Below are 14,866 nucleotides of genomic sequence, written 5' to 3'. Positions count from 1 at the left end.
GAGGAAATGAATATGATTATGTTTTTATTCTATTGAAATGTTTGGAGGTGAAGTATCAATATGAAGTATGTGTTTTTTTGTGCGCACCAATTGATTCCATAGTTAAGAATGTAGCAATCCAATCTAACAGGTCCATGCCTGGGAAAGCCGGGACTAGAGTTCAAATTATGTAGAAACTTCTGGTGACTGGGAAGATTTGCTTTTGATGTAGAAAAGAGCTTGTTTCTAATGCTATGGATGTGCTATCTGATCTCACAGTTAAGCTCCCATAGTTAAGCTCTCATAAATAGTTTCACAGTTCTCATATATAAATTTTTCACTTTGCACGTTAGTTTTCAGCCATAAAATTCATTTCAAGACTTCTATTAACACCTATAAATAAGAATGCTTCCAAACCATGTGCTCATCCTTGGAGCACCCCGGTCCGGAAAACTCCGTGTGGCCAATATCTTATCCAAAAATCTGCCATCTTCACAATTGGGAGAAGTACCATCTGATTCGCATAGTGGAATCATCATGAAGGCATCCGTGACAACAAAATACTACTCAGTAGACTTGAATCTCTTGATTGACGAGTTTCCTGAACATAGATCGGCCAATATATCAGGTGAGAAAGCTTTGCAATCCTTGAATAAATGGACTGACGAGTTTGTTAGCGAAGAGTACCAAGAGCTCAGAGAAGTTCTAGATGGCTTTATCTTCTGCATTGACATAGAAAACGATTCTATAGACCATATCGAAAGCTGTCTCGAATTTGTAGGAAGAATACGGCAAAAACTAAGCAATAACGACGAAAACGACTGGTCGGGATTTCTAGCAATAGTGGGAACTACTACATCATCAGTTCCAACGCATGAATCGATACTTGAGCAAGTGGAGGATGCAGTGATTTCCAACGGACTTGAGTTTATAGACTTACAACAGAACGGTGAAAACGAGTTTCGCGAGAAGATAGGAACAGATAGATTGGTGGAGTTGATCGAAACCCATGAATGGACCCATATGGATCTTGTCTCAGTAAATTATCAAACGAATAAGACTAATAGAGCCAAAGAAATGACTAAAGGACTTCTAGACGTAGAAGAAGAGGTAGACAATGATGAAGAAGAACATAATGAAGAACATGATACAAAGACTATGGATCTCTCTGAAATTATGCTGAAATTACAAGTTGCTCGAGATAATGCACGGACCCTTACCTCTGATCAGAGAGAGATTTACATCAATAACATTATCGAGGAAATGATCGATTACATCTGAATTAATCTATAGCTTATGGTTGACTTTTTCATAGTTGATAGAGAAACCAGGCTTAAAGTAACACTCTTGGCAATCTTCGTCAGCTACTCCATTCTCGTGGATGAACACAGCAAAGTCTATATGCGCTGTCTCTTCATCTATCACCACCATAGGAGCATGCCAGGTGCCAGCACCGTAGGTTACAGATTGGTTCCCTTTACAGACAAAGGCGCGTACTGTAGATGGATCAGGTAGCACTTGTGCTCCAGAATGAGGATCGTTGGCTGCGACAATGACCAAGTACGATACCTTATGAAGATCTTGTCCCATAGGTAAAAAGGTCTGTGTTGAGAAAGGATGTCTTTCCAATACTTTGGAAGTGTATCTCTTGTAAGTTCCGTAGTCCAGTATCAAATGCTTAGGGGCTGTACATCGGAAAATATTCCAATTGGCAGTGGCAACTACTCCACTGGGGCACTTGTCGTAGTTGTTCACTATGGGTGCTACCTTATGGATCTTGGTAGCAGTGCCATAGTTGGCTGAAGAGCTGGCTGCGTTCTCTATCTGATGGTCAGCACTAATGACTCCACCAAATGGAGCGAACGCTTCTGGCGTTAATGGCTCAGCTGTTATGGCAGGTATACCACCCACTGTAAAAGTATTTAAGGGCATTGCTGAATGAGAGTGGAAAATTCACTTCTGGAGAATCTGATTTACTATCTTATATAGCAGCTTCGTCGAAGCGCGAATTGATAACGGTTATCTTCACGTGAGCGGAATTGTGCTAGTAAAATTAGCATATAATTGTGCCAACTAAAAAGTAATCCATATTTCACAATGTATATCAACGGTGTACTTTCATATGTACTTTCATAGACTTGTACCGATACGACGAAGATCTTTTTATCGCAAATATTCCGATGCTTTTAATCAGTTTAGACTTCTCTTGGTTCACAGCAGCAGCGAACGTTGAACAGAGTCATTTCCATAGTAGACCACTTTTTTGAGCTTTCTCAGTCAAATTATCAAGAACACAGGTGTATACAATCATCTCCATCTTATATTGAAGCCTTTAAAACCATCATTATTCGTAATACTTCACGTACTCTATAACTATAGATCTGTATTCCCGATTTTTATATATTCACGTGATCCGCCTCTTTCCTGTTTTGTCTTCCTAGATCAGCAAACAAAAATTTATTAGAATGGTGCCACCATGTTTTCCCATCAGTGTGAACTAGCCACGCCGGTTTTGTTTCTTTTGCGCTGAAACTCGGCAAGAATACTTGTCTGTTCAGCAGTATTCGCTCATTCAAAGTTCAGCGAATTTCTGCAACTATGGGGCCAAAAAAATTTATTCATCTCGAACCACGAGATGACGACAATACACAGAAGGACGGAGAACCAGGTCCTTTTGAGAATAGCGACGACGAGACGACTTCGACGCTTATAGGAGATAACGACCTTGCAGCAGCTCTATCGGGCAGCAATCCAGCCAGTTTGATGTATATTCCACACGAAGGAAGATTTGCCCACGATTCCTCAACGCTCATAGAGGGACAGTCTGGAGAGGGTGGCTCCAACTCAGCTGCAAATTTCCTAAACAAGTCTAGAAAGCTGCTGCGCTCGCAAGCTTTAAATTCGTCGATCCAGCAGCTACGTTACAATGAAAATAAGATCGCGTTGGATAGGTCTATCAACCAGACAATAGACTTGATGTATGAGCTCTCCAATGAGAACAAAGAAAGACCCATTTTCTATCCCACTGATGTCGAGGACGAAAACAACATCTTGCTCAACTCAACCAAAGCACACTTGGCCTTGGTGAGAAATAGCAGCTCGTTGAAGACGATCAGTAAAGAAAAGATTCTAGGCGACGACGATGTAGATGTAGAGAAGTTGCCTGAGTTCAAGATCTTGAAATTGAATATCAAAATCGGCCACAACAGTCTGTCCGCTGATAACATTGTTGCCAACTTAGACAAGAAGTCTATAGCCAAGTTATTGGAGAAGAAGATTACCCACCAAGTAAACTACTTGTTGAACTTGAAGGATAGAATAGATGATACTTCTTCGAAGGTGTTTGTCACAGGAGATTTGAATGCTGGAAAGTCGACTTTTTGCAACGCCTTGTTGAGAAGAAAGATCTTACCGGAAGACCAGCAGCCATGTACATCTGTATTCTGCGAAGTAATTGATGCCTCGCGAGAAAATAGAAGCGTAGAAGAAGTACATGCGGTTCCTATTGGTAAAGACTATAACATCAGGGACGAGAGCACCTATGAGATTCATCCTTTGAAAGCTTTGGACGAACTCGTCTACGATTGTGATAGATACAGCTTGTTAAAGGTGTATGTTCTTGACAACCGTTCGTTTCAGGAGAGTTTGCTACACAATGGCATTATAGACATCAAGTTGATTGACGCACCGGGCTTGAATATGGATCTGTACCAAACTACTCAGGTGTTTTCGAGACAAGAGGAGATTGATTTGGTGGTTTTTGTAGTCAATTCAGAAAACCACTTCACCTTGTCAGCAAAAGAGTTCATTGCTGCTGCTGCTGCTGAGAAGAGATATGTCTTCATTGTAGTGAATCGTTTCGACAACATCAAGGACAAGGAAAAGTGTAAGAAGAAGATATTGGATCAGGTTAAGAGCTTGTCGCCTGATTCATATAAGAGCGCCGAAGATTTTGTGCATTTTGTAAGTTCGTCAGAAATATTTAACGATGGAGACGGACCTGGTGATGATGATGACCCCAACGAAGACGAACGTGACTTCAACAATCCTGACTTTGATCATCTAGAGGCGTCTTTAAGAAAGTTTATATTGGATAAGAGATCCATTTCCAAGTTGTTACCTGCTAAAAGTTATTTGCTCAATCTTTTGAATGATTTGGAGACGTTATCAAAGCTCAACGAGAAGGTGTATCTCCAGGAAATGGACGACAAGGTGAAGGACTTGAACAACCAAGTAGCCCCTAAATACAACGAGATAATGACTAAGCAAGCTAAGATTGGCGATATGATCAACAGTTTGATTGAACTTACCTGCAATGATATCTACAACCTGTCCAAGAAAGAGATCTTGAATGTTGTGAATCAGCTAGGAGATCAGCAGGTTGTGCCTTATCAGGGCTTACAATATTTGTTCGAATATGCCAGGGCCACTCAAGAAGTTATGATCAACCAGATATTGGCAAGTGTTCAGACTTGTGAAAACAAGGCTAAAGACATTACTAGTGCCAAGGTTGAAGAAATCATCAAGTTTGGACAGAACACGTTAGGAGAAGAATTCTTAAATGATAAAGTCTTCAGGTCAGACTTGATGTTCACCAGAAAGCGTGATTCTGTTGAAAGACAATTGCACAATCTGATTGAGTTTAGCGATTTCTTTGATCCATCATGGGAATCTTGTTTGGTATGGTTAGGAATACCAAAAGAATATGTGTCTGCTACCAGACAGCAGATCGATTACTTCAATCCTGTAACGGCCTTGTCCAGCATTCCAACAAACGTGGTTGCATTGAGAGACCAATTGCCTACTCAGATAACCTTACATACCCTTTACAATTCAGGTAAGATTTTGACTACGGGTGCTTTGATCAGAAAGATGTATGACTTTTCATCGTTGGTTACACCCTCCGTTGTGAAAAAGATTGCTATCCCTGTAGTCATAGGTATTTCTGGTTTTTCCATATACTACTTGATCAGCGACATGCCCAATGCATTCCCGCGTAAACAAGCAAGAAGAATCAAGAAACAAATATTTGAGTTGGACTATCCCCACCACAACTCAAACAGAGTAGCCAATGAGTGCCGGTCAGTCTTGAGTTATCCTTCAAGACAGGTTATGAATAACTTCCAGACTAGCTTGGATAAGAGAGCCATTGAGAAGGAGAACTTGGAAAAAGAGATCAAGAACGCCGAATTAAGTTCAGGCTACTTCCATGCTCTTCTAGGCAAGATTAGCTACCAACGTCAATTGATCAATGACATTGATTTGGAAAGCGTCTACACTGTTGACTGATGAATGAAGAAGGTGAAACTAACATGATGCTAACGATATTCCCAAGGTTTTGTATATATATTTATTTCATGTAATTAACTTCTATATATTGTGACCCTATTGTTTTTTCCTTTGTACATAAATGATTACTAGAGACGTGATAAAAACAACAAAACATAATAAAAAACTGAGCTCGTACGCTCCTTTATAACATTCATTGCCTTTGTAGCATATTCCTGTTTTGGAATCGGTATTGGCATCATAAATGTATCCAAAGTACTTGTTGAGGAAAAACAAAGTTATCAAAGGTCCCGTACAGATAAGACCCCAAGTAGTGGAGAAGGTTTTTGTACCAAACGAATCAGCTACAACTGCTGGGTACGTTCCAAACACCAATCCATAACTACCACCGATAATTGCAGAAGAGATACTAATCAAATGGGCACTGTTGACGTTAGTGATTGTGATGAACTGTCCAACACTAAGAATTATAATTGTGACTACTACAATCCACAAACGCTGGATATGATACTTCTTGTGAATGAAGTCACTGACAAATCCAGAGAATAAACGACCGGAAAAAGATCCAATTGAGATGATGGAAACTTGTAGTGCCTGCAAGGCTGCAGCGGACGATGCAATCTTAGCATGAACTCCGGCTATTCCACTTCTGGGAGTTGTATCAACTGTTGAAACAGAGTCAAGTTGATCTTTATGGTAGTAGTATTGGGCAGTGACAATGAATCCTACAGTATAAATATACGTTTGGCCCATTCCACTAATGATAGAGACAATGAAGTAGTGCGTCAAGAAAATCTTATCAGTTAACCTATCCTTAATGATTTGAAAGGAAGTTCTTGGAGCTGTAGGAGTCTTTGAAACAGAAAAGCTTGCTTCGCTGGTTCTGGATTTGAGAGCTTGTATCTTTGAAGCTGCAGAGGTCCCAAGAGATGGGTTCATACTACTGGCAGAATCCTTACGCGATAAAAAGGGATTGTTATTGTTTGTGCTTGAAGATTGTTGTTGCAATCTGTTTTGATCTCTGATATTCTGGAGAATCGGCTGCATATCTTCCTGTGAAGATGAGACAGAAGATCTGGGAGTACGTGAGCCTAGACCCCAGAATCTAAACGAACCTGGTAAAGAGTCTGATCTTTCTAATTTTGCAGCTGTAGCTCCTGGTTGTTCAATCTCTTCCACTACAGTGGGCGACGAATTTGAAGATTCCATCATAGCAGCTTCCTCTTCAGAACTAGCCAACTTGTGGGATTCAATATCAGGTTCTTCATCTTCGTGATCCAAGTAGATGTGGATGAAGAATGAACCGAGGAAGGCTACGATGCCGCAGAACATTGCCAAGAACTCTAAAAGGCCACCAGTATTGTCTTTGAAGAAAGTAGCGGCAATCACAGAGAAGAGAGTAGCCGACAATCCATAAGAACTCACAGGAAAAGCGCCCGCAGCACCACGATGTTTGGGGAAATTTGCCTGGGCAGCTTTGAGCGTAGCAAAGTACGATGTAATAGAGCCAAAGCCCATAGCTGCAATAGAAATACATATGAAGAAAAGACTATCGTATTTGTGCTGGTAGATTTTGTACAACACAAAGTAGCCAATAAAGATACAAATAGAACCGACCAAGATGGAGATCTGGGGGCCAAAGTGATCTATCATCAATCCTCCAGGCAAACCACCAACACCGGAACCGATATTAGAAGCAAGGGAAATAGTAGCCGAATCAGATGTGGTAAGCCCAACTCTCTGGACTAGTTGCGGAGAATAAACTCCATATAAGTAGGGTGTCCCTGACGCCAAACAAATGAAGATGGAGACCACCAAAGAGATCAACCGCTGGGGAAGATGGTTGCTAGTGTCCAGCATTTTGTATTACGTGATATAGTAGAGGTGATCTTGTGATATAGAAATAGTAGTATGAGACAATACTATTGTGTAAAGGAGTTATGAAATGTGATGAATAGTGACCGGATGATGATACTTTTGTAGTAACATTGAAGTGATAGTAACGGTATATGCTAATACTGTGATATAGTACAATATACGATCTAGGACAGTACTAACACGAGGGGTATACTGATTTATTGATAACTTGATTTATTGTATTGATTTCGTTTTGAATGATATTGAAGTATCCTTTTTTATACTTTTTTGCTGTTGATTTTCTGAGCTGTTGTTAGATTTTCAATTGTTTTTGCTTATTCAGATCTTCAACTATAATGTAGACGAGTAGAAGCAACAATTTTTCTTTGAGGCGATGAGATTATTCTCTATGTCCTCTTGGAAGGATTTCAAACTCACAGTGATCAATAAAAAGCAAGGATACTATAAGACCAAATGTTTCTATCGTTTATAATATTTATAAGATTGGTAAGAAAGTGTGCTTCGGCTCCCTTTCATTTTTTCTGAAAAGGCAGGACCGTGTTTTTCGATTTTGCTGATAAGGATTCCGTACCAGGTGCAAAATAAGCAGATTCCCCACTTTTGTGACATCATCGTATGGGGCCGTAGTGGTGCACAGAAATTAGGGAGACTCGGGAACAGCGTATTAAGCGTGTTCCAGTGCAAGACGAAGGCAGTGTAGGAAGGAATTGGGAGAGTAGATTAGAGATAGAAGCGTCTACAAATATACATAGTTTGGAATCTAGAAGATTGAGCCCAGTACAAGAACAGAATATAGAATTTAGCGTCGTTCTAACAGCACGGGGAGAAAGATGGCGAGAGAAATAGTGAGAATTGTAGTGAAGAGACTCTAGCAGAATGAAAGTACAGCCTCACAATAATGTACCTAGACAGAGAATAAGTATGTGTATGCTAGCCATAAGAGCTGCTAACCAAGCTCAATACTCTCTTCGTTTACTGAATGACCATTGCGCTTCAGATTATACCCTAATACTTTGCACTAACTCTCATTTCTCGGTATTTGTCTCTCACTATTTCTTATCCTGCTCTCACTAACTCTCACTATTCTATTTTTCTCCACCGTATTCAGTGCGAAAGTCAAAATTTTCAACTCTTGTCGAATCACACTACACTAAGGACCACTACTCCACGATATCTACCGTACCATTTTGCATTCTACAACTATTATAATATCTCACGCAATATGGGAAGATTGGACAATTCGGAATTCTTAAAGAAAGTCTCCGATATTTTGGGCAAAAATGACGGAAAATCATCAGTGTATTTGACCCAAAAGAGATTGATACCAGCTTTGGACATTGATGATGCTGGAAAAGGCAACGTGATAAACGACTTGCTGTCCAACGTAAATCACATCGACACCGAGTTCGAGAATACCTCCACATACCCCATCTTGATCAGAGTGTCGTTGAATGGAAAGGACATAAAGGACAAGAAGGACAAGATCAAGTTGTCTACAGTAGTGGAGACAGAGCGTTTGGATCAATTCTGGACCGAGTACGTCCAGGTCATAAAGACGGGCTTCGTAGGCTTGAAGAAAAAGGAAAAGAAGAAGAGTAAGAAAGGCAAGGTGTCCAAGTAGCATAATTGTATATAGAGTATAATGTACATTACCGGATATGAAATACGAAAGTAGAGATAGTAGAAGAAGAATACGAGGTAGTAACCAGAGAGAACGAAAGCAGACAGAACACATTACAAGTCTAGTCAATTTATACAGTTGGATACAATACAATTGTAGAAATACCTATCCATTTCCTATCTATAAATCTTCCACTATCAAAACCCCATTGGGATAAACCACGCCTACATCCTTGATCTGGCAATCTATAACATCGTTCAACGACGTCCGTGGTGGTAATGGCGAAGTCAACTTGAACTTGTAGTCCATGGTGAAATCTTTAAACTTCGACTCTGCTTCCTCTGTACTAATAGTTGTGATAGCACTGTCGTCTTCCAAGTATCCCCTATTGATCAACTCTACAAGCATAAAGATATCATCTACCTTTGACTCTGCTGGGAATAGGAAAGTTGTCCTGATCCCACTGGTGAATTTTATGGCAATCTTGGCCTTTCCAGCAGCGTTTTTGTCCGCTTTCAACTGTCTGAAATAGTCGGCACGGTATAGCAAGTACTGCTTCCTCAAATGTTCCCTCTGTTTAGCCAACTTCTTGGCTCTGTCCTTTGCTAACGACTCCTGGTAGTTTAGCTCCTGCTGTTTGAGCAATACTTGGTTCAAGAAAGTATCCCGTAATTCTGATCTAATCAGCGATAACTCTTGTTCATACTTGCCTATCTTCTTGCGAAACTTGTTCTGGATCAAAACCCTGACATCTACATCTTCACTGAAACCTCCTTGAATCTTCAGAATCAACGATATCTTCGGACTAGTCTTTATAGGACCTTGCGGAGACATCTTAGTTGTTCTGGTTAAACATAAGAGCCCCAAAAACGGAAACTTTGTCACATTCAAACTGTTTGCTAATTGATAAGCTTCTGGATTCGTCAAGTCCCCTCCCCAAATGATGATATCCTTGCTTTTGAATAAATTAATAAAGTCGGGATTTGTAATTACCTTCTTGAAAAGTGTAGACGAACTTTCATTATGGGGATTGGTCAAATACACAAACAAGAACTTGGCTCTGTTCGTAGTCATGTACAAGGCTTGCGTATAGCTACCTTGGTAGAAAGGAGGCAAATACTCCCCTTCCAGTAATATCTGTTCTGCGGTGAGATTATCTTCTAAGTCACGAACAAATCTATTCACCTTATCTATAGGATCATTGCTATGATTGTTGGGAACGGGAGCTCCATTCTCTGTAACACTAATAGGTGGAGACTGGTAGTTTTGATCTTTGAAATATATAATGTTAAGAAACTTAGTTAGTATACGCAAACTGATAATGATGAATATTATAATCGGTTTGATGAGCAAGTAGTTGATCCAGTATAGTACTATCTGGAAAAAGTGGTTCATAGAACTGGAATTGGTACTATTCCTACCACTATTTGGAGCTATGGGCTCCTCTCCCGGAAAAGCGCCGGGAAGCATAGCCGAGTTTGTATTGGGAAGAGGATTGTATTGCTGTGATCGGCCAAAAATGGCACTTATAAATCGAGACATTTTGGTGACTTTCACAATTTTAGCAAAGAAAAGAGTAGCTTAAAGCAGTTACTGGATTGTTAAATTTGATTATACAATTCCCCAGGTGTATCACGTGATGAAATGGAGTTAATTAATCATTGAAGATAGTCAAAGTTTATGGTTGATTTTGAAGTAAAATAAGATTACGTTTAGAATTGAGAGTTAATTTCACCAGATATATAACATATTACAAGTTGAATCTGGCGTAATTTGTTTATTCTGTAAATATTACTAGTGCAATATCATGGACAATTCGCAACTTCTTCACTAAATTTTTCAAAAAGATTGACAATATTGCAATAAAAATGTACAGAAATGGAGCATGTTTCTGTTATTTCTTTGAAATTACAACATACTTATATAGTATAGAATCTTTCCACTATCATCCAGTTCATCATTGATCTGAAAATTACCTGGACTAGTAGCTATTTAATAAAAATTCTATTTAAGAAATATTTTGATCACGTGATCAAAAACGTGATTTATACACATCATGTTAATTGTGAGTCTCTCAAAAAACAACAAGGCGCCTGCGTAGCGTAATGGTTAACGCGTTTGACTTCTAATCAAAAGATTGCGGGTTCGACTCCCGCCGTGGGTTTGTTTGCGGTTTTAGCTCAGTTGGGAGAGCGTCAGACTGAAGAGATTCAGTCACAGTTAATCTGAAGGTCCTGTGTTCGATCCACAGAAATCGCATACTTTTTTTGATTCCAAGAGTTATATATTGGTGATTTTCGTTAAGAAATTTCTTAATTTAGGAAGTATGACTCTGCTTTTTTAGTTTAGAGACTTCCACTTTCTTTTGGGTGCAAAATGCGTTTTTTGTGCTAAATATTTATGAGATGTTTGGCTGAAGCTATGAAGGAAAGGAGTTCGTAAACAGTTGAGTCAATGTAATACACATCTTCAGCTTCGTATACAGTTGCTACTATCCTTTCAGAAATGTACTTACTTACTCTTATAGTGCCTTCTTTGTACGCCCTTGGTCCTTCTGGTGGTTCACAAAATTAGTGCATCACATGACTGATCCCCAGATTCTTGCATCGAATGATTCACTCCTTGTCACAGCTGGAAAAGGCAAGTAAGTCGAAACATATTTATTTTGCAAACACCACAGGAATTGACACTATTGGAAGTAGAAAAGAGTGGGACTGCTAGATAACCACCGTCTCATGATTGTATAGATCCAAGAAAGAAGCAAAAATACCAAAAAGAAATAACAATTGAAGAATTCGCGAAGCACATAATTTTCGCCTCATCTCACATAATTATGGCCAAAGACAAGGAAAAAGTAGCTTATATCATGAAACTTCTTGGTAGGAAAAGAGGCGTCGAGGTCAATATTTCTCACGATAACGATAGCGACCGCGAAATCAACAAACTTGATAGTGAAGACGATTTTGAGGACATTTATTCATCGCATTTGAAATCCAGTATGATTCACAAAATAGCAAACCCCGAGTTTTCGTTCAATCCCCAGGATTCTCCCATAAAAGACGACTACATATCCAAAACTGTAGACGACCAGGAGGATACAGAGATGTTGATTTTGGAATGTTACAAGGAACATCCGCAGCTTCAGTTTCTGGACAAGTTGCACTTGGCATATGTAAGAAAATCACTCCAGAGCCAATTACCCCATTACTACAACCTGTTGGATGCCAACCATCCATGGATGATGTACTGGCTTGCGAATCCGCAACTGCTCATACTGGAAGAGCCCTTAACGGCACAAATAGTTGACCTTATAAACGACAAAATTTCCAGATGCATCCGTTCTGAAGGTTTGGGAGGAATAGCTGGAGGAGCCAATCAGATGGGCCATGCTGCCTCAACCTATGCTGGGGTGTTATCGTTGATTTTGACTGAAAACTACGAGCTTTTGGACAAAATCAGGCACAATCTCTACAAATGGTTCATAAGCTTGAAATTGCCCAACGGCTCTTTTGCAATGCACGTAGGAGGTGAGAGCGATACAAGATCTACCTATTGTGTTTTATCTGTAGCAGCGATTCTCAACATTGTGACTGACGAACTTGTAGAAAAGACAGCAGAATGGTTGCTTTCTTGCCAAACATATGAAGGAGGTTTCGCAGGAGTCCCATATACGGAAGCCCATGGTGGCTATTCGTTCTGTGCTCTTGCAAGCTTTTTCATTTTGTATAACAAGAAATCGCAATTCCAGGAAAAGAGTTCTGTACATTTGGACGCTTTGATCAAATGGGCGGTTCTGAGACAATATGGTGTAGAGGGAGGACTCAGTGGAAGAACTAATAAGTTGGTAGATGCCTGCTACAGTTTCTGGATCGGAGCGTTGTATCCAATGCTTGAGTCCGTTACTGGAGAAGGAGAACTCTTTTCACGTGAAGCATTGGGCCACTACATTCTCCGGTGTGCCCAAGCTGAAGGCGGTGGATTCAGAGATAAACCAGGCAAGCTGGTGGATTTCTACCACACAAACTATACCCTTTGTGGGTTGAGTCTCTGTGAAACCTTGTTCACTATCGATGATGACGACGAAAAGGAAGACTCCATACCTTTGGCATTCAAGTTTATGTATAAAACCATAGACTCGAACTCATTCACAGGTCCAATCAATCCAGTGTATGGCTTGCCATTTGACTTGACAAACACATGCAGAGACCATTTCTACAGACTTGACAACGAAGCTTAACGACAGTACAATTACGATTCATCGAATATCAAGATAAATACATTTATAATCGTAGTCATTATTTTAATCATATAAAAGTTACTGATTGAACGTTCATTAGTCATTAGTCTAAGTGTATAACTTAAGGTCGATCTTGTCATCATGGCATAGATCGTTAATGTTTTTGGTGATACTCTGTCTGTGTTTTACCTGTCTCTGCAATCTGGAGATGAACAATACTGCTAGAAGATAGCTCCTCAAACTTTTAGGAGACCTTTTGTAATGATTTGGCTCTTGGAAGCAACCTCCGTGAATCAAGTAGTCTGTTGTAGTGTCTACAGCATAGCCAGAAACCAACTGGTTTGTATCGTCGTCTAATGGATCGGTGAATGTAGGTTCCAATTGAATATGTACTTCTTTTTTGGTGTCTTCACCATTTCCCATTTGTTGTTCTAATCTTTTTTGATCCACCAACCTCTTCCCTTCTTCTTTTCTTCTTTGTTCATTGTTTTCTAATTGACGAACTTGATTGGTGAGAAACAGGTTTATAGATACAAGAGAATCATTTTTTTCATGTAAGTCATGGATATCCCTTCTATATGAAACTAACTTTGCCGACATTTTATTGATAGCCTTCTGTAATTGTTCTTCGTTTTTGGTCAGAGTATCTAACTTGGACTCTAATAAAGCTATCCTAGAATTTAGAGTAGAATTGCTTTGTTGCACTTGTCGCTGGAGCTGTGCTTCGTGGTCTCTCCGTATATTGGCTTCGTTGACCTTGTATTCTTTCATAATGTTTGCCTGCTGAATTTGGAACTCCTCCACCAATTCTTGTCTCTCTATATCTTTGGTTTGTACTTGCTGTCTTAGACTAGCGAGCAATTTATTCTGTTGATCGATTTTTGCGTAAAGACTCTTCTCTCTGTAAGCAGAGCCAGAGTCGTTGCTGATTCTAGAAGGCTCCAATGGGTCTTTCACGTCTCTCTGGTATAATTCCTCATTTCTTTTGTGCTCTGGATTTCCATTTAAAGGTTTGGACTTCATATTTACTATCCTTTCTCTCTTTGGCAAATCGTATTCTGCCTTTTTGATTTCTTCTACAGTTTCTTTAAGTTGGCTGAAATGTTTCAGACGCCAGTTTTCTTTATTTTCTTCCCTTGATCCTTTAGATGGAATAGTAGAATTACCGCCTGGTTTTATGGTTAATTCGGCTTGTTTTCTTCTGATGTGAGGATCAGCATCGTTTAGAGTCTGTTTGACAATATCTATGTCTGGATCTCCGTCGCTCGTTTCGTTCAAGAGCAGCCTTAGCCGACGGTACAACTCAGAATTCTTACTCTGAAGAGCATTTATAGTGTGGTCATCCATCTTCTCCTTATAAAATTGCTTGTATTGAAATTGTAAAGTTGGAAATTGTCATTTGAATAATTTGAATAATTTAAAGATTTGATATTCGCAGTCAATATTTTCTGTGTTTACTTTAACGCGTAAACAAACAAAATCTGCGAATAAAAGAGAGGATTAATTAAAAAAATTAAAAAGAACAAAAGAAAAAGAGAAATCAGAAGTACGAAGATAAATAGACAAAGTGGTTAGACCGATAAGAGCTGTTTATTGAACAGAGCAGCCACCGAGAAAGCACATCTCTTTTCAAGTTATAAAAACTTATCTGTATACTATTTTACTGTTAAATTTGTATACGATTCGATCTAATTAGTACTCGAAGAGAATATTTGATACTAAATTGTCCACCATAGGAATTGCTAATTCTCATATTGACTAAAGTCATTTCCTTCCATCCATACCTATCATAGACCTGATACTTTGTGCTTGTATATTGTTCCTTATTAATTAAACTTAACTATTAAGTCTACCATACTCTA

General features: G+C 39.3%; 8 protein-coding genes across 8 annotated transcripts; 4 read left to right on the top strand and 4 right to left on the bottom strand. All coding sequences in view use genetic code 12, as the record gives it.

Annotated features, from left to right (window-relative positions):
• Positions 1-516: 516 nt before the first annotated feature.
• Positions 517-1,089, top strand: PICST_30933 (predicted protein; the record flags this gene model as incomplete). The annotated part of the gene is made up of 1 exon (XM_001383842.1): positions 517-1,089. A coding segment is annotated over one exon (573 nt), but the record flags the coding sequence as incomplete, so codon positions are not given.
• Positions 1,090-1,266: 177 nt separating this feature from the next.
• Positions 1,267-1,911, bottom strand: DAL3 (ureidoglycolate hydrolase; the record flags this gene model as incomplete). The annotated part of the gene is made up of 1 exon (XM_001383499.1): positions 1,267-1,911. One exon carries the CDS (start codon positions 1,909-1,911, stop codon positions 1,267-1,269), a length of 645 nt encoding a protein of 214 aa, XP_001383536.2.
• Positions 1,912-2,655: 744 nt separating this feature from the next.
• PICST_56797 (transmembrane GTPase) lies at positions 2,656-5,268 on the top strand (the record flags this gene model as incomplete). Its single annotated transcript, XM_001383841.1, has 1 exon — positions 2,656-5,268. A coding segment is annotated over one exon (2,613 nt), but the record flags the coding sequence as incomplete, so codon positions are not given.
• Positions 5,269-5,309: 41 nt separating this feature from the next.
• MCH3 (Monocarboxylate transporter) lies at positions 5,310-7,601 on the bottom strand. Its single transcript, XM_001383498.1, has 2 exons — positions 6,228-7,601; positions 5,310-6,110 (listed from the first exon to the last, which is right to left on the bottom strand). Exons 1-2 carry the CDS (start codon positions 7,126-7,128, stop codon positions 5,365-5,367), a joined length of 1,647 nt encoding a protein of 548 aa, XP_001383535.2. The 5' UTR covers positions 7,129-7,601; the 3' UTR covers positions 5,310-5,364.
• A 767-nt stretch (positions 7,602-8,368) lies between these two features.
• PICST_30929 (predicted protein) lies at positions 8,369-8,767 on the top strand (the record flags this gene model as incomplete). Its single annotated transcript, XM_001383840.1, has 1 exon — positions 8,369-8,767. The coding sequence occupies one exon, from the start codon at positions 8,369-8,371 to the stop codon at positions 8,765-8,767; it is 399 nt and encodes a 132-aa protein (XP_001383877.2).
• A 180-nt stretch (positions 8,768-8,947) lies between these two features.
• On the bottom strand, positions 8,948-10,309 carry PICST_43666 (predicted protein; the record flags this gene model as incomplete). The annotated part of the gene is made up of 1 exon (XM_001383497.1): positions 8,948-10,309. The coding sequence occupies one exon, from the start codon at positions 10,307-10,309 to the stop codon at positions 8,948-8,950; it is 1,362 nt and encodes a 453-aa protein (XP_001383534.2).
• A 1,291-nt stretch (positions 10,310-11,600) lies between these two features.
• On the top strand, positions 11,601-13,092 carry RAM1 (protein farnesyltransferase, beta subunit; the record flags this gene model as incomplete). The annotated part of the gene is made up of 2 exons (XM_001383839.1): positions 11,601-11,718; positions 11,782-13,092. 2 exons carry the CDS (start codon positions 11,601-11,603, stop codon positions 13,002-13,004), a joined length of 1,341 nt encoding a protein of 446 aa, XP_001383876.2.
• A 20-nt stretch (positions 13,093-13,112) lies between these two features.
• PICST_30926 (predicted protein) lies at positions 13,113-14,351 on the bottom strand (the record flags this gene model as incomplete). Its single annotated transcript, XM_001383496.1, has 1 exon — positions 13,113-14,351. One exon carries the CDS (start codon positions 14,349-14,351, stop codon positions 13,113-13,115), a length of 1,239 nt encoding a protein of 412 aa, XP_001383533.2.
• Between the last annotated feature and the right edge of the window lie 515 nt (positions 14,352-14,866).

This window comes from Scheffersomyces stipitis, chromosome 3 (genome assembly GCF_000209165.1).
Source record: "Scheffersomyces stipitis CBS 6054 chromosome 3, complete sequence".
Classification (NCBI taxonomy): domain Eukaryota; kingdom Fungi; phylum Ascomycota; class Pichiomycetes; order Serinales; family Debaryomycetaceae; genus Scheffersomyces; species Scheffersomyces stipitis.
Note: the sequence above shows the minus strand (reverse complement) of the source record. Positions and strands in the feature narration are given on the sequence as shown.